The following is a 25,902-nucleotide window of genomic DNA, read 5'->3' on the forward strand; positions in this document are numbered from 1 at the left end:
ACGTTAGAGAATTCAACTTAACATGGATCGCATCTTTCCATTTAGGTCAAATCTCTCTATGTTGGCATTCATTCATCAACGGAGCGTGGTTCGATGTCATCGGACTCAAACAAACTCATACACAACGAAATGCACAACTACATCATCAATTATGATGGAGTTTCTATCCCACATCTCATGTACATTAGTGTAATTTTCATAGAACTCTATATTATCAGGAATAGATTCTGACGTTGAGGCGTCCTCCAACGATAACCATAATCCGGAAGATTTTCATGAGACTGATTTTGACTCATGCAATGACATGGTAAATAAAGCTCGAGGAGGGCTGGTGGAGTCTGCCACCAAGGAGTCTGTCAGAATCGAACACTTGAGTGGTATAAGACAATGTTACAAAATTCGGATCTTGGTGTCATCAAGATCTGAAAAGGATTTTAGTAAGAAAAATTATGAGGGATGGGGCATCATGGCCGGGAAGCATGGTAATAGTTAAGAGTTGCCCATGTGCCAAATCTAGGAACAGATCCCGTTTAAACGGGAAGTGGAATAAATGAGCCGTAGAAAAATTAATTGGTGCACTTATTTAGTCCTCCTACCAAACACATATTGAAGTTGAACGTACAAGGAAACCATGAATGTGTGTCCTAAAAGTCACCTTCTCTGGGGATAATGTCCTTTAGGTAGACATGTAAATGGACTGGATTTTGATCTGGACCCGCTCCAGATCCGTAGCTATTAAACGGGTTTGGATGGAACATTTTGATCCGTTGATCCGCTAATGATCCGAATCCGTTAACCCGTTTAATAAACGGATTGGATTTGGATTTAGGTCGATCCGATCCGTTAATGATCCGACTTGTTTTAGTAATAAAAAAAAATATTATTTTTTATTAATATATTATTATTATTTAAAAATATAAAATATTAAAGATTTCTAATATTACTTTTTAGCAGAAATCTAAGAGGCAGTCTTCGTAATTTTATTTTTGGTGATACTCTTCATGTAGATCAGGTTATTTTAATATTTTATTAATATCTTATGAGATATTATGATATAAATTTAATATTACTATTTAAAATTTAAAAATATTTGAAATTATAAACGGATCGGATTAGCGGATCGGGTATCCGTTAATCCGACGGATACGGATTTGGATCGAGGTATCAATGATCAGCCGTATTAACGGAGCGGGTTTGGATCGAATTTTTTTTTAGTAAATGGATTTGGATTTCGGTCGATCCGATCCGAACCCGGTCCATTTACAGGCCTACCTTTAGGGTTCGGTGGTTCTTGATCATACGTAAGCTGTGTGAACCCATTTCTTCTTACCCAACTCAGCTATTTATGACCACTTAATGAAACTCTCAACTAACAGTCAGATTAATTTACCAGATATTTCTACATGTGATTATGTGATGTGTTACACATGATTTTGGATCCAATGCTGACAATTTAATGTGGAAAGAGAAAAAAAAGAAATTGAAGTCAAGTAGCGTGTCTCACATTTTTGAGGTGTTACTTGTGACCTTTTTAAGGTTATAGTTCAAAACATTAAATGCTTTGAATGCAAGGGATGTATGTATCATAAAAACACACTTCTCATATTTGTACCTGAATAATGAAAGATGTATTTCTCATTTGCGATGTTGATAAATTTGAATTATCTATTTCTTATGGGCAGCAGAGCCATGGTGCTGAAAAACGAGCTAAGGTTATAGACAACTTCATTAGCCTGTTGATCAATCTAATGAAATAAGGGAATTTAAAGAAGAGAAGAAGACATAGTCTCAGAATAATGAAATATCAATTCATGAAAAGAAAAATGCAAAAAATCGAGAATCCCACAATCATAACCCTTGGGAGTCCATTTTGTTTTATTTTGTTTCTGTATAGATTAGAATATCAGGAAATAGCTTTACGAGATCTAAACATAGTACAAGCAAATTTTCAAAACAAACAAAATCATGACAATCTCTAAAGGATGGTGATCATTTATAACCTAACTTAATTAATTGACAATAAAAAAGGACCCAACTTTTTTTTATTGGAAATAACTTCATTCATAAACTGCAATTACAAAGCAATCACAGCACCCAACTAGGGTTACATCAAGGAACAACAACAAAAGACTACCCACACGTATCCTCACTCTAACAAAGAGAGATTGACGCGTCAATGAATCCAACAACGGAGACCAATTTGAGTCGCTGATCTTGCTAAATTGACCACAATAAGTAGCAATTACTGGAATAGGAACTGACCACAATAGAAGACTATTGAGCGGGCTATCCCAGGATCTCCCATTCTCCTCAACACAAGCTGATAAAGAAACACCCGGCGTTAAGCCATAGTAAGACTGGGTCCTGTTAACTACGAACCAGCTATCCAAATCAATCCATACGCTAGAATCCACGACGACAACCATAACTCGATAGAGTATAGACTTATTCAAGAACTGACAAACAGAAGCAACAAAAAACAGCATCAAAACCAACTGAGTATTTTTTTTTTGGTCGGTAAAACCAACTGAGTAACTAGCAACCAAAACAGAAAGCGCAACATCACTGGCAAAGGGAGCCTAGGCCCAGCCTTTAAAGAAAAAAGAAAAAAAAAACTTTCTAGTAAGATTTTCTACACTATTTTAAATTTTTAATCATGTGCCCATTTTAATATATATGAAAAAGACAGGGTTGTTTTTTTTTTTCTAGATAGAGGAAAGCTACAAACATAGACTAAAGTTACAAACAAAACTCGCTGTCCCATGAAAAAGAGTAGTTTGATAAACTACGTTTTGGATCATTACACCACGACTATTAAAAGAATTTTATTTGCAAAATGGATTCCTTCTGAAGTGAGTGTACATATAATTAAAAAAAAAAAAAGATTATAATTAGGGTTAATTACATGTTAGTGTAACTTTGAATGTTTTTTTAGCTATAAGGCCACTAACTAGTTTTTTCCCCTCATAAGGACACTAGATTAAAAATGGTGTTATATTTTGGATATTAAAAACCAATATATTTATATAAATGCCACTAGAGTACAAAGTCAACAATAATTATCTCTCTCCTCTCCGGCGAGGTCTCCGGTTAACTCCGGCCGACCTCCGGCGGGTCTCCGGCTAACTTCCGGCGAACTCTGAGGACCACAAAAGTTACTGTCACTAACACAAAAAACTGCAGTGACTAGCAAAAAAAACTACTCTGATGAGATTTCCGGCAACCGCTTGCGAGGTCGCAAAAGCTACTGTCACCAGCAAGAAAAACTACTGTCACCCGCAACAAAAGCTATTATGGTGAGATTTTCGGCAAAGTCACAAAATCTACTGTCCCCAACAACAAAATCTACTCTCACCAACACTAAAAGCTACTCTCTCCCACCAACACTAAGCTACTGTCGCCAGCAACAAAAGCTACTATCACTATAATAAAAATTATAGTACAATGGAGAAAAGAAATCATATTCAATAATAAAAAGTATACAGGGTTCAACAATAATATAACTATATAAAAAGCTACTTCCATAGTTGTAAAAAGCCACTAATATAGTTGTGAAAATCTATTGCAATAGTTGTATAAAACTACTGTCAATGTTATAATGCTATTGTCATTTTTCAATGGTGACGCTCTAAGCCCATAAGCATAATTTTGCCACATTCAGCATGAGACTTCATTTCCACATTTCTTAGCTGGCCGAATGATCTCTTGGTCAATGGAGGCTTCAATATCCAAATTCACATGATTTTCGAAATCTACTACTACAAATACAAAGGGAAAGAATCCTGCAAGAACAAAGATACAACAAAATATTAGTATTTAAAATGAAAACTAACCGCTGCGCTGCAAACGTGGCACTCTTTATCAACTTGAGAATAAAAAATAAGCAATCTATAAAGCTACTATAACACACGTACAAAGTTACTGGACCAATAATAAAAAGCTACTAACGTATGTACATAAAGCTACTATAACATACGTACAAAGTTATTGGACCAATAACAAAAAACTACTGACATAGGTACATAAAGCTACTATAAAACATGTATAAAGTTACTAGACCAATAATAAAAATCTATTGACATAGATACAACAAATTACAATAACACATGTACAAATCTACTGGACTAGTAATAAAAAACTACTAACATAGGTACAGAAACTACTTTAACATATTTACAAAGTTACTGAACCAGTAATAAAAAGCTATTGACATAGATACTGATTATACAAAACCAACTGATTATACATGTTACTAGTGTAACACAAATTCCAAACAAGAAATGGTAGAGATATTAAATCACAACAAGAAGAAAATTGAATTTCATTCAAGATCATGATTTTCCAATTTGAAATCAATCAAAATGAAAACAAAAGACCACTTGAAATCAATCAAAATGAAAACAAAAAAAACTACTGACATCAGATTAAAAAGATACTAACAATGGGATAGAAAGCTACTCCCAAGCAGAACAAAAGCTACTCCCAGAAATTAATAAAACTACTCCCAAACACTAACAAAACTGTTTCCAACAATCGAGAAAGCTACTACCAAACAGAACAGAAGTTGAGCTCCAAGAGACTTAAAAGCTATTCCCAGAGACAAACAAAGCTACTCCCAGTGACTGAGAAAACTATTATTAACCAATACAGAAGCTACTCCATCAAAACTATAAATTTACAATGTCAAATGCTTGAATCAAAACACTCCGATTTCAACCAAACACAACTCTAATTAGGAAAAAAATTCAACCAAACAAAGCTCTGATTAGGCAAAAATTCAGTAAAATAGACCTCCTATTAAGCACAAGTTCAGCCAAACAGAAATCTACGAATGACTCAATCACGAAACTCAAAACGTTTCTTACCATCACCGCATTGGCCTCACAATTTCAGTTTATAAAGCAAAATCTCTGCCTCCATTCCATCAAAATGCATAGAATGTGAATGCCAAATGCAATTAAAAATGTAAGTTCCAGCAAATAATAATTGCAAGGCAGTATGATTCAATGATAGACTATTTGTAATATTTTTATCAATCTTAAAACAAAACTGAAATAGACAATCCCATCTTTTTTCCAAAGTTTTATATAAATCCTGATCTCCATTATGTATTTTCTCAAAACTTTAATTTGGTTAGTTCTCTTTGGTGTTCAGTCTTGTCATGCATGATGTCTTGGTTAACTTCTAATTCTCTAGCTCCCTGGTCATAGCATAAGCCATAATATATTCTTGAATTGCTAACCATGCTATCTGCTCTGGCTTCTCTAAATATATACATAGGCACAAGCAACTACAAGCTAGCAAGTAGGGATGAATCTAGCTTGAATTTCACACCAAGCCTCTCAAGTACTGGTTTTATGCAAAGCTTTCACATCATGATTAATAGACACAGATATTAGATTCCTAATGAATTTTGTTGAACAAAAGGAGCTATAGTGAAATGATAATGATGTTAGCGATTATGAAGACAGAAGGAAAAGAAGAGATAATGCTAAGATTGAATCATCCATGACCAATAGATCATAATTCGACAAGCTCTTCCAAGTTTGATAACGGGCACAAGAAGATTCCTTTAGTTGAATTCAAAATTGAAATCAAAGCAGAAGAATTAACTTGTCCAAAATGAAAATACATGAGCAATTATATTTTCAAGTATGAAGAGAAGTCAACAATCACTCGAACAAACCTGAGCTAGCCTCATTAAAGTGAGCTTGGCCTTTAGCGAGTTGTTCTTCTGCACTCTAGCTTACCTGAAAATCACACTCAATTAAAATCAAAATCACACTCAATTGATATCACATCCCTAAAAGAATCAAAGAATTTCAGGTCAAAATGAACACTCACCAGCAATCGGAATCATCATCGAAGACTCGCCGTCAAATCTACCTTAATCTGGACTCCCGCCGGTGGCATATTCGGCGGCTGAAGAAAACGATTCGCCGAAGAGTTTCGGCTGAGAAATTGACCATTTTTATGATATTCGAATCGGTCTTTCAGATCCTGAGGTCTGGAAATTGGTATTTAAAGAGATAGTTGGGGTTGATTTCGCCGGCAAGAAAGAGAGGAGATTGTTCATGTTGATTTCGCCAGAGAGAGAGAGAGAGAGAGCAATGAGATCTGGTTTTGAAATCTACCCGGATAAGAATTTTCTCCGATATAATTCCAGAGGGGTATAATAGTCAAAGTAATCACATTTTTAGCTTCAAAGTGGCCTTATGTTGACAAAAAAGATTTAGTGGCTCTATTGATAATTAAAGTTTTGTTTTAGGGAATCAAAAATTGAGAGGAATTTGCTGTGTATTCTCATTGATAATAGGGGTCTCTTTATATAGAGGATTACAATGCATAGAATCTCAATCATACAAGGAAAGTAATTCTACATTGATTAGGATTCTAGATTCTTCTAATTAAATCCTATTACCACTAGGTCAAGTAACCTAGAGTTTGGGCTAAACACAAAATAGGTTTTCCTTGAACACTCCCCCTTGTGTTGCCCAAACGCGGTGCTTCTCTCGTTGCCTCGTTAAAAACCTTGCCGAGTAACAAAAACCCAGTGGGACAAAAATAACCTCGGTCGAAGGGGAAAAAGAGCACAACACACCCTTCACGATTCGAGACGAACATGTAGACATCTCCCCCTGATGTCTGCACCTCCCCCTGATGACTACGATCATGGGAGTTCAGATAATTTCCGCAAGCCAATTCTTGCCACATGTTTCTTGAACGTGGAATTGGGCAATGACTTAATAAACAAGTCTGCCTCACTGTCCTCAGATCGAACCTAGTTCACTTTGATCTCGAGGAGTGTCTGTTGTTGCTGATTATGCTTGGTGTTGTCGCTTTTGATGTAGCCTTGCCTCATTTGTTCAAAACAAGTAACATTATCCTAAATGCTCGTAGGCTCATCTGTGGTAGACTTCAAACCACAATTGTTCGAACATGCGTAATTATGGATCTAATCCATATACATTCACGAACCACTTCGTGAAGAGCAATGATCTCTGCATTGTTCGAAGATATAGCGAATAGGATCTATTATGTAGACCTCCAAGGTGTCACGGTCTTTTCCCATGGTGAACACTTAACCGGATTGGGAATGACCATTGTGTGGGTCAGAGAGATACCCAACATTAGCAAAACCTTCCAAAACACATGTCGTTTTGGGATGGGGATAGAGAACGCAGGTCAGCGTTGGCGGCGTTTCTGGTGTGTGATGGGTCCAAATCCATCATCTCTCTATAGGGATAGAACAAGCCCATATCATACATACATCTCAAGTATCGAAAGATTTCTTTTACACCAATCCAATGGCGTCGCGTTGGCGCAGAGCTATATCTAGCTAACAAGTTCACGACATATGAGATGTCTGGTCTTGTGCATTGAGATAAGTACAATAATGCGCCTATTGTACTAAGTAAGGCACTTCTGCCTCTAGCAAATCTTCGTCATCATCCTTTTGACGAAGAGGATCCTTTTCAGGATCAAGACTACGGATGATCATGGGGGTGCTTGAAGGCTTGACCTTGTCAAAAATGCCTAAGCATCTATCGACACGATGCTCAAGTTCCAAACAGAGACATAATCGTGTTCTCCCAAAATCCTTCATCTCAAACTCGGATTTCAAGTGTTCAGCGGTTTCCCTTAACTCTTTAAGGGCTTCTAATGAAGTTCATGTCCAACATGAACCACGATAGAATCTGAAACTTGTCATAGAAACGCGTGGGCATATCCCTTCCCAATCAAGTAGTCACTTTAGTGAGCGTTTCAACCTCTTTGTAAACGCGCTCCATGGTCTAGAGCCACTTGACTTGGATAAATGAAGTTCACCATGAACCTTCATGTATATTCCGTATCTAGATCCCTATAGAGATACGTAGTGACCATATTTGTAAGCTGCATGTTCAGTTATTCGGAAACTACCAAACTGACAGGGTAGTGGAGTGCAATGACATCCATTACGAGAGAATATGTCTCATCGTAGTCGATTCCAGGGCGTTTTGTGAGAAGTCTTGCGCCATAAGGCGAGATTACCATCTCTTTTTCTCACTACGCTTTCTAACGAAGACCCATTAGTCAACAGGTTCTATGTTAGGAGGTGTTGGCATCTCTAGCTCGAAAACCTTCCTCTTCGTTAGAGAATCCATCTTAACCTGGATCGCATCTTTCCATTTAGGCCAAAAACTCTCTACGTTGTCATTCATTCATCAACGGAGCGTGGTTCGATATCATCTAACTCAAAAACTCATGCGCAACAAAATACGCAACTACATCATCAATTCTGATGGAGTTTCTATCCCACGTCTCATGTACACTAGTGTAAGTTTCATAGAGCTCTATATTCTCAGGAATAGGTTCTGACGTTGAGGCGTCCCCCAACGATAACCATAACCTGGAAGATTCTCATGAGGCGGATTTTGAGTGTCGATGATTCAAGGATTGGTTTGTGCCAATGTATCCTTCGAATGCACGGGCCTCCCACGCATCCTCGTTGGGGCCATGGCCTGTAACGCCAGAGTGCCACTCTCTTTGGCATTGGCGCCATGCCTACCTCCATGTAGGGTGGCGCTACGTCCTCTCGTAGGGACGTCCTTCCTTGCAGGCATGTTTGCAGCATATTTGTGTGATCTCGTCACTTTAATAGGGATCAAGATGAGACATAGTGGGGACAGACTACGACAATTCCTGTCGTTCCTGTTGAACATTCGTGTTCTTATCTCCCCCTAACGACGGGAAGACTGTCTCATCAAAGTGACAACCCGCAAATCTAGCTGTAAAGAGATCGCCTTGCAAAGGCATTAAGTGGCGGACGATTGTTGGAGTCCCAAATCCAACGTAGTTGCCCATTCGTCTGTAAGGACCCATCATCGAGCGCTGTGGCGGCGCGATTGGCACATAAATGGCTCACTCAAATGTGCGTAAGTACAAAATACGTGTACCCAGTCAGTAGCTGTAATGCAGAAGTACATTGAGTGGCGGTAGGTCGTAGATGAATTAGCATAGCTGCATGTGATATTGAATCACCCCAAGCAGATATAAGGAGGTTGGTGCGCATTACCAATGTCCGGACTACCATCGTAGTCGTTTCCGCGAGACCATTTGGGTGTGCTCATGGGAATATGATGTCCAACATCAGTCCCAAATGCAATAACCATCGAAAGTCTTCGATGTAAACTCACTAGCATAGTCAAATCTAATTGACTGAATAGGATGATTTGGGGAGTGAGCCCATTGTCATATGATATGTGCTAGGAGTGTAGCGTAAGCAGCATTTATAGGTGGACAATGGCACAACACGTGACCAGCGTGTTTGCGTGTCAACCAATATTATGAGATATTTAAGCGTCCGCAAGTTGGTTGAATCAATCCACAAAATCCCTACGGATTCTTTGTAAGAACAGAATGAGTATTGTCATATCCTTTGAATAGGACGGTCTAAGTCCTAATTTTCCTAAGGAACGGGCTTTGTAAAGATGTCTGTGTGAAGTCTTTGTAGACGGATCATCATATCATGACTAGGATGATCTATCCTGTCGTGACAAAGCCAATATGTGTCTAAATCCAAGAGATCTTCTCTCATAACTTTATTAGATTTAATAGCTCGAATAGTGACATAGAGTCCACTAGAGAGACACATAAACTTCTCTAAGATGCGTCTTTGTTCGCAATCATTAGAGGTAACGCAAAAGAACTCATTTCCGTTCTCTACATGCATTTTCGCATGGAATTCGTTGGCTATTCATAGGGTACTATGTGCCCTAAGAGCGTAGAGAGTTTCTGTGACAACTGTAATCAAGGTGCCATTTGGCAAGTGGAACTTGGGCTATTCCACGTCCTTGAATTAATATTGATGGTCTAGCCACCGTAGTCACAAAGTCATACGCTCAGAATCAAAATGGAGTTATAATGAAAAGAACTCGAAATTTTATTCATAAGCCAACATAGTACATCATTGTCTCTTAACCATTAGGAGAATCTAATCCAAATGCTAGCTAATGCAAAACAATGGTAGTCGTCTAACTTCTTTCGGTAATTCCAAAATAAATGTGACCAGGTGAGTAGAGAGATGTCGGTGGAGCAAGGCTCACTTAAGTACCACTAATCTCAAAACCTTCCTAGACATCACACTTACTGTGGGTGAGCCTACTTTGAAGAAAGACTAAACCATTGGCATTTACTACAAAGTATATGGCAATTGCCTATTACATCTCTTGGAAAAATAAAGACTTAAACAGAATTGGCGATCTATTGATCCCAGCCATATTTGTAGTTTCCAACCCTTCACTTTAGATCATCTTCTTGATCTTCTTGTTCCATATAGTGAGTTTCTCTTGCTTCACAATATGCTTTGTAGGCGGTGACAAGTTCTTCACGAGCTCTACAAATGTGTGCCCAATGATCAGACACTCCACATCGAGAATATACATCTCTTTGCTCGAACTCCATTGATTGAGGCGCTTTGAAAGCGTCATTTAGATGGCTCTTAGTGTTGGTGGCGCCACCAACATGGCCAGAGGCGTTGCCTCCCTCTCTCTTTCCACGTTTACCTCTTCGGTTCCATGTTCGCCTATTTTGGCGGTTACCTTCCCAAGTAGAGCAATTATAGTCCAGAAGTATACCTAATATTAGGGTTTCGCTCTTGGCGCCCTCTCTTAGAGGTGCGACTATAATTGGATTCCGGAATATGCTCTATTTCCACGGATCTCGAATTATAGTTCTTCACAAGGATATTGTCATGCTTTTCAGCGACATTCATAGCTCCAATGAGCTCATGAAACCTTGTGATCCGTCTTGCATTAACATCGATTCGATAGTTCTTAGCAACCATCAATACAGAGACGGGGAAGGTAGAGAGAGTCTTCTCAATCAACATCGCATCTGTGATCTCTTTACCACAGAATTCCATTAAGGATTTAATGTGAAGTGCTTCCGAGTTATAGTCAAGAATTGACTTGAAATCACAGAAGCCGAGGCTATGCCATCTCACTTCTAGGTCAGGAAGCAAGGAGTCACGGACGTTGCCAAATCTTTCTTCGAGTGAGAACCACAGCCTTCTGGGGTCTTCTTCATTCATACACTCGTACTGGAGCGAATCATCCATATGACGAGTCATTAGGATGATGGCTTTCGCCTTATTTGCCTCTAAGGCTGCTCTATTTGCTTCCAAAGCTTGAGCTTGCTCAACAGTTATCACGTCCTGGCTAGGCTCGAGAATCATATCCAGGATTCCATCAGCCTTGAGATGCTGGCGGATATCACGAACCCACCTGTGATATCCAGAGCCAGTTGTTCCCAATGGAGCAAAGTCCAATTTGTTCAGGTTACTCATCCTGAAAGAGAACAAGAAATTAGGGTTAGTTTCGGAGCGAAATAGGCTACCACGAAAACATATGAAATTTCTGAGCGTAATCGCTTCCAAGAAATTAGGAATTTCGGAGCGTAGTCGCTTCCAAGAAATTCGATTCCAAGAGATATTGGATTAGATCGAAACAATGATGTAAGTGGTCGATCATAAATTCTCTACAAACTCTAAGTTTGGAGATCTCAACAAGCTCTAAGCTTGGAGTGAGCACGAACCCCCACAGTTCGGCTTAATTTGGTCTCCCCTATAATGAAGAAAGGGGGGGTAGAAGAAGGGAGGTTGCAAGTCCCCGAGAAAAAGAAGCGAAAAAGAATAAAAAAAAACTTAAAAAACGGGAACTTTTAGTAAACCATACCTTTTAGGATTGCAGAGCGTATTCGATCCTTATTGTAGGATTGCAGACGAGCTTCAGTCCTAGGTGAATCAAACTTGTTGAAATTCGGAGCAAATTCGCTTCTGAACAGCTCCCACTCCGATTAGTGTACAGGTTTCAAAAAGACTCCAATAGGGCTTAAATTTGGAGGTTAAATAGAAGATACAGACTTGAACAACTTTGATGAAGGAATAATTTTGATCTGAAGTTCTGAACTAGGCGTTTTGGGGCTTGCAAACTGACTGATATGCACAGGAACGAGCATGCTGAACAGCTCCCACCTCGAATGGTGTACGTGTCTCAAAACGACTCCAATAGGGCTGAAATTTAGAGGTCAGATAGAAGAGACATAGATGAACAACTTTGATGAAGAAAGTATTTTCATCAGAGGTTCCGAACAAGACGTTTCGGCTTGTGAAATCAGACTGATCTGCACAGAAACGAGCGTGCTGCTGTGTTGCAGGGGGCAGCAGGCATGCGGCAATGCTGCAGGTGCAGTAGGCGGCACACGGGTGCGCAAGGACTGCAGGGGCAGCATAGGGCATAGCTAACAAGGGCTAGGAGCTTGCGGCAGTTTTGGTGAGAAGAGTTTTCGGGTTTTTTGTTTTTAGGGTTAGGGTTAGGACTCATGCTGATAATGTGTTTTAGGGAATCAGAAATTGAGAGGAATTTGCTGTGTATTCTCATTGATAATAGGGGCCTCTTTATATAGAGGATTACAATGCATAGAATCTCAATCATACAAGGAAAGTAATTCTACATTGATTAGGATTCTAGATTCTTCTAATTAAATCCTATTACCACTAGGTCAAGTAACCTAGAGTTTGGGCTAAACACAAAATAGGTTTTCCTTGAACAAGTTTCAAAATGACACTTATATGTAATTTTCTATTATAATTAGACCTTCATATTTAAATTTGTCCAAAATTGTAATTTGGAATCATGTGTTCACATTTAACAGTAATGTGGATGAGATACCAAGTTGTGTGACAATAAAATTTTATAATTTTAAATTTAAAAATATATTTCATCGAGATACTAATTTGATCAACGAATATATAATACGCACACGAACCACTCTAAGATTAATTGATACATATAAATTCTAGAACAATTCTTAGGTTCACCCCTAGGATGAATGAGCATATTCACCCCCGTTGTCGATTAATATATTTTTACTTAATAAATTTATAATCCAACGGTCTATATCTTAAATTATCCTTTAAAGATCATCTCTGTAAAAAATCAATCGAATCGGAAATCATTTAATTATCTAATTGAATCAAACAAATGGATGGTTTTAACAATACTTACTACTACTATGATGAACCATCCATGTATTTCATACAAATGAATAACTAAAAGATCTTCAATTTGATTGATTTTTTATAGAGCTAATCTTTATATTACGTTATACAATATAAATGGTTGGATTAGAAAATTATAAAATTATTATGCGTTAATCACAAGAGATGGTGCATTTGCTCATTCATCATAAGGGTGAACTTAAAAATTATTCTAAATTCTATGATTTAGGGCATAGAACCTGTACTTGGCAAACACCACCCATAGAGGAGACGGTCTCATTATTGCACATACAACTTCAACATAAACAGTCTAAAATTACAGAGCATTAAAATCGTCTTGCACGTGCACTATGGCATTATTCGATCTCAACCAAAAATAAAAATAAAAAAAATCCTACAATTACAAACCAGCTGAGCAAAACGTTTTCAGCCACTTTATTGTGTAAGAAAGTTACTTAGCTAAACAATGGCAAGTGCATGCTGGGATTCCATTGAGAGATATAGAATGTCACCAGGATTCCCATGCAGGTTTCACTGTACTCATAGTCAGATGAGGAAGAGGCAGAGAGCCATCTACAGTTGAGTTGAACCAGCCAAGCTTCTCTACAAGTTTGTCAATTAAGTCACCTACCAAGTAAGAAACACCGGCAGCGCCAACCCCTATGACGATATAGTACAACACATTTTTGATGTACTTTGGTGGCGTCTGGATGTAAGCCTTTCCAATTGCGAGAAGTATGATGCATAAAATAGAAGATGATGCAACTGCTGCAATCTTTAGGTCGCTGTCGTCGCTATGAGAGAACGAGAAGCCATAAACCAAAGGAGGTACTAACCCGAAAATGAGGAACGAGAGTATGGCAACCGGGGCATGAAAAAAGAAATTATCTTTGTTCCCTAGTACTTCTTTGTATTTGCTGTCTACTTGATTAGCTTTCAGGTCCCAGAGCTGTAATATATCATTTTAATTAGTTATTACAATCAATAAGAAACATATTTTTAAATCTCACAAACTATGCTAACTTTGAGGTTTAATTGGGATCTGGTTAATATTCAGATGTAATATACTGACATTGTGTCCGATGACGAAAAGACCACCCAGCAAGTTTGCCAGTGCCAAAACGAAAATGTTCACTGCAAATATACAATATGGTTATTAATACATATATTATGCTCATTACTTATATCAACGGTTGAAATAGTTGAATTATGTCATATCTAGTGTAAAATAATAATAAAATTTAAATTTTAAAAGTAAGGAGATTCTTTCTAGAAAGGACCAGTCATATATATATATATATATATATATATATATATATATATATGGGTCCGTTCTGAAGCGGACTTCCGCACTAAAGTGCGGACGTCGACGCAGCTGAGACGTTCCAGGATGCGACGACAGCGCGAGGCTTGCAGAAGGGAGGCCGGAGGCATCCCGGACTATTCTGGGTAGCGTTTGAGGTCGGAGGAGGTCGGGGTTGTAGGTTATGGGCATCAACCAGACCTGCAACTGCAGGTTTTCTGCAGCGAGCTGCAACCCTGTCGCCGGCGACTCCACTGACTACAAACCGCTCCGTCCGATCCCTGAGGTCCGTCTGGCAAGCCCCGCAGCTTCGTCGCCCTCCGAGCAGAGCTGCAGCGTCGACGTCCGCACTTTAACAACAATGCGGACGTCCTCTTTGGAACAGCTCCGTGTGTATATATATATATATATATATATATGTGTGTGTGTGTGTGTGTGTGTGTGTGTGTGTGTGTGTGTGTGTGTGTGTGTGTGTGTGTGTATAGATCATATCCAGAGCGGAGCTCCGCTTTGAAATTACGGAGTGAACTTCGAGTTTTTGGTCACTTTTAGGTCGCATATCCACATCTTGACCATTCAGTTTTTAGGTACTAGTGTATAGATCATCTCTACAAATTTTCAGCCAAATTGATGGGTATCTAACTCGCTTGAACCAATCGACGAACTGAATCTGTCCAACCTGAACCGTACTAGCTTTAAGGCAGTTATCAATGCCTTAACGGTCATCAATTTGGCTGAAAATTTGCAGAGATGATCTATACACTAGTACCTAAAAACTGAACGATCGAGATGTAGATATGCGACCAAAAAGTAACCAAAAACTTGAACTTCACACGTTAATTTCAAAACGGAACTCCGCTCTGGATATATATATATATATATATATATATATATATATATATATATAGAGAGAGAGAGAGAGAGAGAGAGAGAGAGAGAGAGAGAGAGAGAGAGAGAGAGAGAGAGAGAGAGAGTAGAAACCAGTACTTACATGTGGCAGTATCAGTACTAGCTGCAGATGCCACAATACTTAAGCTTGCAATTGCTTCATTTAAACCACCGTAAACGATGCTTTTAAGGATTTCTAACATCTTATTAGCATCTCGTGGTAATTCAGACCCTGCCGGCGTTTGTTCCGGTGTGATCACAGTAATAACTGTTGTGCTCTCCGTAGGTTTTGCATCAACACAATATAAAGAGATCGAGAAACCAAAAGTGAGAACAAACATGACATGCATATAAGATTGTAGGTGTGAATAGAATGACAAATTGGTAGGGTTAACAAACGTTTTTCAGAAATTACCAGACAGGCATCTGACAAATACAAAAAAAATCATAGAACTACATGATTATGGGATCTAACTACACCAAAAAGTTTTATCGAGAATTGCCCAAAAATTTTGAAGAATATATAGTATCAAGAGATTGTTTACCTTGCCCTGGTCGACGAAAGATCCCAGTGCCTGTCAAAGTGAAAGAGTAGTTAATGTACGTATTGACCAAAACTTGATCGAAACAACTAATGCGACGTCAACAGTAACATATATGCCAGCCCATTAGAAAATGGAAACCGTATTTCATTACAGTATAGATACAGTGCAATAGAAACAAAACTTCTTATATAAAAGTACCTGCACGAAATAGGAGACCAAAGCACGAAGTGCATCTGGCGGGTTCATCTGCCTCAATAAGTGGTGGAGTAGGAGGTTTTGATTCTCTATCGCGGACTATAACCTCGGTGATGCAAGCATTGCAATTAGGACAGTAGAATTCATGCGCAGCCGTCTTCTCAAACACCCCTTCAAGATCTCTCAACTTAATTTTTCGATGCTTAGCCACTCCATTTTCCTCAGGGGACTGCTCCGTCTGCTCGGAGGATGAAGAGCCAAGATCCTTCAACTTCCTAGTATCCTCGTCTTGGTGCTTGGTCCCAACACTCTTTTGAAAACGTACGCTCTCTACTCCAACAGTCACTATTCCATGTCCACTATTGGATGTAGCTCCGTATAGCAATTCAGTACCTGAAACGGGTCATTCAGCAAATTAAACAATTTATCAGAAAAGTTAGAAACTCTTATCATGGATCTTCCTATATATCCATTCACCAAATGTTGGATTAAAGTCCAGCAATTGATATTTATATTCCTACTGGCAGTTTTGATACGTAAACATATTAATAAACTCATTTACAAATTTCACATATATCTTTACCTGCTCTTTTATCAGAGACTATGTGAGTACCATTTCTTGGGCTTCTCTTCCCTTCTTCTAAGGAATAGACAACATTCCCACCATTATTGGTGGTAATGTCTGTGTTGCTGTTTTGGCGAGGCAGCCTTTCTAATGGTGCTTCCATTTTCAGCTAACAGCTGCACAGATACAGTCTCTATTGCGTTATTGTGAAGGAAGGTCTAGGTCGACTCTGCTTGTGTGAACTCTAATATATAAGCATTGGAGTGTGTCTTCATCATAGTTTTACTAGACTTTATTTTAGTTAGTTTTTGTTTTTGTTTTTAATTTTTTTGGACCAAGAAATTAATTACCAGTATAGACGTATAGTTGACTTCAAATCAAGTTTCTGAGTTGGTTGTTCAATGTGATGAGCTATGTGGTTGTGTAAACTATATAAGAGAATCAAGAATCATAATTCAAAAAGTTAGTATATACACAGACTTTGCATTAAGAAAATATAAGAGTCGATCACATGTCTTTGTAATTAAGTACAGATCCCGTTTGAAATGGAAAGTGAAGAAATAAGCAGTAGAAAAATTAAGGGTACATATTTATACATGTTGTGGTTCATTAATTAGTCTCTCTCTCTTTTTTTTTGGAGAAGTTTTTGATCCTTAAGTCATTTTCTTTGGGGACAATATCCTTCAGGGTTCAGTGGTTCACAAATTGTTTAGCCAAAAACAATGTGTGATCCCCTTGAAGTTGAACTACCAAACAGAACATTGATAGAACAGCCCCCTTGATCTATGTGCGTCCTTGCTCTTCAATTAAAGCATTTTCTTTGGGGACAATGTCCTTGAAGGTTCAGTGGTTCACAAATTGTTTAGCCAAAAACAACATGTGATCCAATTTTTCTTACCCAACTCAATTTATCACCCTTTCATAGAATTCTCGATCCAACTAACAGTCAGATTAAACGTACCATCTAAGATTTTGGATATCTCTACATGTGAATACATATGATTTGGATCCAATGTTGGCAAATAATCAATTACTTCAGTGATTAAGAAAGATCTGAAGAAGACTAAGAAAATTGAAGTCAATTGGTTGTTGATCATATTTTCGAATGCTATTAGTCTTACATCAAGAATTTTTTATGGTTAAAGTATTCCAACTAATTTCAGTACGTAATAATAAGATGTATCATTTCTTATATACAAGGTCACGTAGGTTTTAAAGTTGAATTCATCATCATCATTTAACAGCATACAACTTTTATAAACTAATTAAAAACTATAATCTATACTATTATTAAGAGAACCCACTGTGACCACCCACTTTGTCGGTCAAAGTGGGTGTGAAATAACGTAAATATCTTTAAACTATAGTTTAATTTTAAATAGTCTTTAATATATGAGGGATATTATGGTAAATAACAAAATATAAATCAGAAAAAGTAGGAAATGATAATTTCTCATCCCACATTCTCTAAATATAACTTCTCAATCCCACCATCTACATATATAACTGCCCACATCTTACGGAATACGGATGTAATTCTTTTTTCCCCTCTGAAAAGTAAAAATAACAATAAAAATAAAAATAAAAATAAAAATAAAAACAAAAACTGTTTAACACGTACATCGCATGTGTCAATAAAGACTAGTTGTTTATTATTTAAGCACAGCTGTACTAAATTACTCATTGTTAATTTAAACACAACTATATCAAACCGCTCAGGCAGCACCAATTTACATGCATGACTTCACAATCACAACTCATAGGACTCCGCTAAGGTTTATTTTGTTTCTGTGCAGATCCTAGAATCAAAGAAATATACTTTGCTATTTCTATAAACGCATCCTTTTTTTTTGGCTAAATATATAAACACATCTTTGAAACAAACAAAACCATGATCTCTGATCACATATTACCTAGGATATGCCTACAGTTTTTTTTTTTTTTGATCAGGGATATGCCTACAGTTTTCATTGGTCTTAATCAATCAACTCAATTTGCAATATAGAAAGACCATAACTTATTGTCAAAATTTCTGTACTACTTTAAATCTTTAATATGTTCACCTGAATGATTGATCATACTAGGTTGACGAAAAGCTTGAAACTAATTGGTGGATAATGACTCGAGCATTAGATTAGGGTAACATCTTCACCAAATGGGTCCCTAAAGGTGTAACCCCTAATATAAGAATTGCTCGATTTGGATTCTCGTGAGTAACGAGTTTTTTTTTTGGTTGTGATACAAGAAGTAAAACGAGTTATTTCATCTTATGTGTATAAACAACGTTTTAGGGGTAGGTAGGCTAACAAGGGCAAAGACCAAACAGACACGTTGCAGAGAACTACAATAAGATGTAAATTTTATTGTGCAGAGGCGCGAGGTAATGGCAATAAACAATCGTGTGTAAATTTTACACAATAAGATGTAGAAAATCTCCATGTGTAATATTTTATAATTTATTTTACATCCATTAACTTACGCACGGATATTTTATTTATTTATTTATTTATGAAAAAATAATAATATATTAAATCAAAGATTACATTTGATATATATCACACTTTAATCAAGACCCGACTTAAAATAACTTCAACAACTCTTTAATGCACTAAAGCACAAAGCATGGAACTGATAATTAAAAACTTTGCATTCATGACCTGAAAATTTCTGTGTCATTTCGCCTATCAAAAAAGAAAAGAAAAAAAATTTGGTAACTCAAATCTAAACCCAAATATAGAAGATAAGCTAGAATAATTCATCTTCCCAGGACTAAAACTCTAAAGGACAGAGAAAAATATGACCTTGTTTTAGGGAATCAGAAATTGAGAGGAATTTGCTGTGTATTCTCATTGATAATAGGGGCCTCTTTATATAGAGGATTACAATGTATAGAGATAGAATCATACAAGGAAAGAGAATCTCTAGATTCTTCTAATTGAACCCTATTAACACTAGGTCAAGTAACCTAGAGTTTGGATTAAACACAAATAGAGATATCCTTAAACACTCCCCCTTCTGTTCTCCAAACGCGATGCTTCTCTCGTTGCCTCGTTAAAAACCTTGCCGAGTAACAAAAACCCAGTGGGACAAAAATAACCTCGGTCGAGATGAACATGTAGACATCTCCCCCTGATGTTTGCTCCTCCCCCTGATGACTACGATCATGGGAGTTCAGATAATTTCCGCAAGTCAATTCTTGCCACATGTTTCTCGAACGTGGATTTGGGCAATGACTTAATAAACAAGTCTGCCTCACTATCCTCATATTGAATCTAGTTCACTTTGATCTCGAGGAGAGTCTGTTGTTCCTGATTATGCTTGGTTTTGTCGCTTTTGATGTAGCCTTGCCTCATTTGTTCAAAACAAGCAGCATTATCCTAAACGCTCGTAGGCACATCTGTGGTAGACTTCAAACCACAATTGTGCGAACATGCGTAATTATGGATCCAATCCATATACATTCACGAACCACTTCGTGAAGAGCAATGATGTAACATCCCGTATTTTCACTTACCCGTTTACTAGTCATTTGGACGGTAAACGACAACTGCTCTTACTTTTTACCCTAATTCGGTATTTTAGTGGCCCTAAAAGTTGACTTTTTGTTCGGGTCAAAATTTGAGGAAAGGTTCTTCATGAAAGTTGTAGGGGACGTTAAACCGAGCGCGTGCATATGTGGTGCGTAAAAATCGGACTTAGTATGCGAGAGTTATGGCCAAAAATGTGAAGTTACTGTTCATGGTAATTTTTGATTAAAATAGAAATTTACCCAGGGTAGGTTTCCATTTCCGGAAACCCACCCTTCCTCTTCTCTCTCCACTCCCCCGACCTCTCTCTTCTCCGGTTCGGCCATTTTTCTTCTCCCTTTCGATTTGCCACTTTCCGGCCACCAACCGGCGTGCCACCGGTCATCAGAGGAGCGCCTCCTCCCTTCGATCACCCTAGTAACCTTGGTTTTCGACGATTTGACCGGAAAAGCACGGATCGAAGCAAAATCCCCTCCGGCTGCAATTTGAGGTTTTTGCCGATTTCCGGCTGTTTCGGCCACCTCCGGTCCCCATCTCGCCGTCGAAGGTTCGGTTTTCATCACTGATCATTTCCCCTATGGCCTTGTATCACGATTTATTGTGTAGATGCCGAATCGACGAATTGAAATTCTAGGGTTCTTGAGGATTTCTGGGTTTTGTTCATTGATCGATTTCGGCTGTTTTTAATTGTTATTTGGGAATGTTGTAGTTGAGAAGTTGAATCAGTGTGTTGAGTAGGTGCCGCTGTCAAATTTTGGTGTCCATTGGAGTTGGTGGCAGTGGCGGCGGCGCCGCCACTGTGGGCGGCTTTAACGGCGGCTAGGGTAGCTTTTTAATTTCAATTTCTGGCTAGTTAAATTCTATAATTATCATAGAGCTTGTATGTGAAGTTTGGTGAATTTTGGAGGAGTTTGGAATTGTTTGTGAATTTCCGAAATTTGGAGTTTTGTGATTGAATTGTGGGAAATCCGGCCGTTGGATCTCCCTCGTTTTCGTTGTGGAATATATAAATTGAGGAATTGGTGTTGTGGAAGAGGTTTGGGGTGAATTTGAGAAGTAATGGAGATAGAGATTTTCGGATTTCGTTTAAGTTCGTAATTATTTTATCGGATTGCCGTTTACGGAAATATAATTGTGTACAGGGCAATGTCGCGAGCTACGGTTAGATGAAGGAACTCGTTTGCGTGGTTGCCCAATAGTACTGTGAGTGGACTTTTATTTTTAAATATTGATGCATGCAATTATTTTCTTAAATAATGCTCTAGTTTTAATCATATTACTTATTGAGCAAATGATTTGATTTTCGGAAATTCGATCTCGGTTTATCTCGTGGATTTGCTCTTGATAATGAGTTTCAAAGGTTGATTATGATTTATAATATTATTTGACAAATTGCTTATTTCCGAGGTAATTTTCCGAAATTAAGTATATTTCTAAATGCCGATTTAAGTTCCTGGAAGGTTCTCGAGATGAGTTTTGATGGAGTTGGATTTTCTCATTTATTTATTGACCTTTGGTTTTGGCATCGGAAGTGCCTAATTAAGGATTTTGGATTTGGTTGGTTTCTTGGAGATTTTGAGAGATTTTTTTTGGAAATGGGATTTGCTTATATTAATTTCCGGTTTCGGTTACGGATATAAGAATATTTTGGGCGTGTGGGACACGCCGTCGATTTATTCCTATTTCTCACTTATCCATTTTGAGATTGAGAGTAATCTTGACGTGCGGGGTCAAGTCGTTGAATACATGGTTTCTATCTCGTGAGAAATATGGGGAAGCTACATGGATTTACTGGTTTTCGATGATTTTTCCTCACCATACGCGGGTTATGTTATTAGGTCTCCTCCTCACTGACTTTGTGTTGGTGAGTGGCAGTTGAGGTAGCTTGTTCTCCTCCTCACCTACTTTGTGTTGGTGAGTGGCAGTAGAGGTGATTTATTCTCCTCCTCACGTGGGTGGCAGTCGAGGTCATTTGGTCTCCTCCTCGCACAATCTATGTGTGAGTGGAAGTTGAGGTTATTAGTTCTCCTCCTCGCACAATCTATGTGTGAGTGGCAGTTGAGGGTAGGTAGAGCCTGAGAGGCTCCATTTCCCGTATGGTGATATCTCTTCCTTATATCTTACCATTTCTCGACTAGTGGGGCCTAGTCTGATTTCCTTGTAACCAGCGGGGCTGGTTTTATCCTGTCGAGTATCAGAGTTTCGATCTTTCCTCTCGGATGTTTGTGACTAGCGGGGCTAATCGATTTTTCTTGAGCAGGGCTTCTCGTGAATTGTTTTCTGAATCGTTACATGCATCGAGAGTTTTTAAGGAAATATATATATGGGAAAGTATAAAATCCACTTGGTTTAAAAATTGTTTATTTTTGTCCACTCACGCTAACGTATTTTATGTACTTTTCCCTGGGCCCTTCGGTTTCAAATGCCCAGTTTGCAGGCGAATTGGTTGAGGTCGGGCGTACAAGGAGTTGAGGCATAGTCAACAGCATGGCTTCCGCATCTGTCGTTGAATTAGGTTTTCCTCTTATACCTTTCTATTAGAATTGCTCTGATTACCTATGGGATTTATGATATTTGAGTTGGGATGCGTGTTTTGTGAATTGGAGACTGATGTCGATTTGGGGAGCAGGGTGGCTCCAGGAGCATAAGGATGAATTGATTGAGGAGTGTAAATGTTTTCTACAGGTTTGGGTAGCCCATTTTAGGGGAAGTTCCGCCAAACTTTTGGTAGAATTTCTTCTAAGGTGGGCCCCGCAGGGTCACTTCGGATTTCAAGGTGAAATCCGGGGCGGGTCCTGTCAAATGATCTCTGCATTGTTCAAAGATATAGAGACTAGGGTCTATTCTGTAGACCTCCAAGATGTCACGGTCTTTTCCCATGGTGAACACTTGACCGAATTGGGAATGACCTTTGTGTGGGTCAGAGAGATACCCAACATTAGCAAAACCTTCCAAAACACATGTCGTTTTGGGATGGGGGTAGTGGACGCAGGCCAGTGTTGGCGGCGTACCTGGTGTGTGATGGGTCTGAATCCATCATCTCTTTGTAGGGATAGAGCAAGCCCATATCAATCATACATCTCAAATATCGAAAGATATCTTTTACACCAATCCAATGGCATCGCGTTGGCGTAGAGCTATATCTAGCTAACAAGTTCACAACATATGAGATGTCCGGTCTTGTGCATTGGGATAAGTACAATAATACGCCTATTGTACTACATAAGGCACTTCTGCCTCTAGCACATCTTCGTCATCATCCTTTCGACGAAGGGGATCCTTTTTAGGATCAAGACTATGGACGATCATGGGGGTGCTTGAAAGCTTGACCTTGTCAAAATGCTTAAGCATCTATCGACACGATGCTCAAGTTCTAAACCGAGACATAATCGTGTTCTCCCAAAATCCTTCATCTCAAACTCGGATTTCAAGTGTTCAGCGGTTTCCCTTAACTCTTTAAGGGCTTCTAATGAATATCATGTCCAACATGAACCGCGATAGACTCCGAAACTTGTCATAGAAACGCGTGGGCATATCCCTTCCCAATCCCAATCAAGTAGTCACTTTAGTGAGCGTTTCAATCTTATTATAAACGCGCTCCGTGGTCTAGAGCCTCTTGACTTAGGTAAATGAAGTTCACCATGAACCTTCATGTATATTCCGTATCTAGATCCCCATAGAGATACGTAGTGACCACATTTGTAAGCTGCATGTTCAGTTATTCGGAAACTACCAAACTGACAAGGTAGTGGAGTGCAATGACATCCATTACGAGAGAATATGTCTCATCGTAGTCGATTCCAGGGCGTTTTGTGAGAAGCCTTGCTCCATAAGGCGAGATTACCATCTCTTTTTCTCATCACGGTTTCTAACGAAGACCCATTAGTCAATAGGTTTTATGTCAGGAGGTGTTAGCATCTCTAGCTCGAAAACCTTCCTGTTCGTTAGAGAATCCATCTTAACCTGGATCGCATCTTTCCATTTAGGGAAAATCTCTCTACGTTGGCATTCATTCATCAACGGAGCGTGGTTCGATATCATCTGACTCAACAAACTCATGCGCAACGAAATACGCAACTACATCACCAATTATGATGGAGTTTCTATCCCACGTCTCATGTACACTAGTGTAAGTTTCATAGAGCTCTATATTCTCAGGAATAGGTTCTGACGTTGAGGCGTCCCCCAACGATAACCATAACCCGGAAGATTCTCATAAGACGGATTTTGAGTCTTGATGATCAAAGGATTGAAATGTGCCAAAGTATCCTTCGAACTCACGGGCCTCCCACGCATCCTAGCTGGGGCCATGGCCTGTAACGCCAGAGTGCCACTCTCTTTGGCGTTGGCACCATGCCTACCTCCGTGTAGGGTGGCGCTATGTCCTCTCGTAGGGGCGTACTTCCTTGCAGGCATGTTTGCAGCATATTTGTGTGATCTCGTCACTTTAATAGGGATCAAGATGAGACATAGTGGGGACAGACCTCGACAATTCTTGTCGTTCCTGTTGAACATCTGTGTTCTTATCTCCCCCGAACGATTGGAAGACTGTTTCATCAAAGTGACATCCGCAAATCTAGCGGTAAGGAGATCGCCTTACAAGGGCATTAAGTGGAGGACGATTGTTGGAGTCTCAAATCCAACTGAGTTGCCCATTCGTCTGTAAGGACCTATCATAGTGCGCTGTGGCAGCGCAATGGGCACATAAATGGCTCACTCAAATGTGCGTAAGTACAAAATAGTTGTACCTAGTCACCAACTGTAACGCAGGGGTACATTGAGTGGCGGTCGGTCGTAGACGAATTAGCATAGCTACATGCGATATTGCATCACCTCAAGCGGATATAAGGAGAATGGTGCGCATTACCAATGTCCAGACTATCCTCGTAGTCGTTTTCGCGAGACCATTTGGGGTGTACATGGGAATATAATGTCCAACATCAATCCCAATGCAATAACCATCGAAAGTCTTCGATGTAAACTCTCCAGCATAGTCAAATCCAATTGACTGAATATGATGATTTGGGGAGTGAGCCCGTTGTCATATGATATGTGCTAGGAGTGTAGCATAAGCAGCATTACAAGTAGACAATGGCACGACACGTGACCAGCGTGTTTGCGTGTCAACCAACATCATGAGATATTTAAACGTCCGCAAGTTGGTTGAATCAGTCCATAGAATCCTCATGGATTTGATGTAAGAACAGAATGAGTATTTTCATATCCTTTGCGTAAGACGGTCTCAGTCCTAATTTCCCTAATGAACTGGCTTTGCAAAATGAGCGAGAGGCCATAGAAGCGATCAATGAGGATTTTGGTTGGGCCTGAGCGTCTGTAGCGCTATTAGAAGCAAAATGTGTGACTACATCTCCCATCATGGCGTTGGAGCCATGGAAATTAGCATGTATGGCGTCATGGCCACAAGGAGGAACAACCATGGCGTTATGCTCATGGTTGGCGCCTTTTATGGCGTCATCAGATTCTTGCTTCGTTTTGCTCAAAATGATGGATGTCCGAGTGAAGTCTTTAGTAGACGGATCATCATATCATGACTAGGATGACCTATCCTGTCATGACAAAGCCAATATGTGTCTAAATCCAAGAGATCTTCTCTCATAACTTTATTGGATTTAATAGCTCGAATAGTGACATAGAGTCCACTAGAGAGACACATAAACTTCTCTAAGATGCGCCTTTGTTCGCAATCGTTAGAGGTATTCGCAAAGGAACTCATCTCCATTCTACATGCGTTTTCGCATGGAATCCATTGGCTATTCATAGGGCAATTTGCCCTAAGAGCGTAGAGAGTTTCTGTGACAGTAATTAAGGTGCCATTTGGC

The 25,902-nt window shown here is 38.9% G+C and overlaps 1 protein-coding gene across 1 annotated transcript; it reads right to left on the bottom strand.

Moving 5' to 3' along the window:
• Positions 1-13,547: 13,547 nt before the first annotated feature.
• LOC112171447 (membrane protein of ER body-like protein) lies at positions 13,548-15,433 on the bottom strand. The gene is made up of 3 exons (XM_024308630.2): positions 15,334-15,433; positions 14,112-14,173; positions 13,548-13,988 (listed from the first exon to the last, which is right to left on the bottom strand). Exons 1-3 carry the CDS (start codon positions 15,431-15,433, stop codon positions 13,548-13,550), a joined length of 603 nt encoding a protein of 200 aa, XP_024164398.1.
• Between the last annotated feature and the right edge of the window lie 10,469 nt (positions 15,434-25,902).

Source organism: Rosa chinensis, chromosome 6 (assembly GCF_002994745.2).
Source record: "Rosa chinensis cultivar Old Blush chromosome 6, RchiOBHm-V2, whole genome shotgun sequence".
In the NCBI taxonomy this organism is placed as follows: Eukaryota; Viridiplantae; Streptophyta; class Magnoliopsida; order Rosales; family Rosaceae; genus Rosa; species Rosa chinensis.

Bases quoted from the DNA above. Each gene is read 5' to 3' on its own strand.
- LOC112171447 (XM_024308630.2), bottom strand. From the start codon at position 15,433: ATGTTAGAAATCCTTAAAAGCATCGTTTACGGTGGTTTAAATGAAGCA. The intron at 14,174-15,333 runs GTAAGTACTGGT...GTATATTTGCAG, and splicing joins TAGTACTGATACTGCCACAT to TGAACATTTTCGTTTTGGCA. The intron at 13,989-14,111 runs GTCAGTATATTA...GATATATTACAG, and splicing joins TTTTCGTCATCGGACACAAT to CTCTGGGACCTGAAAGCTAA.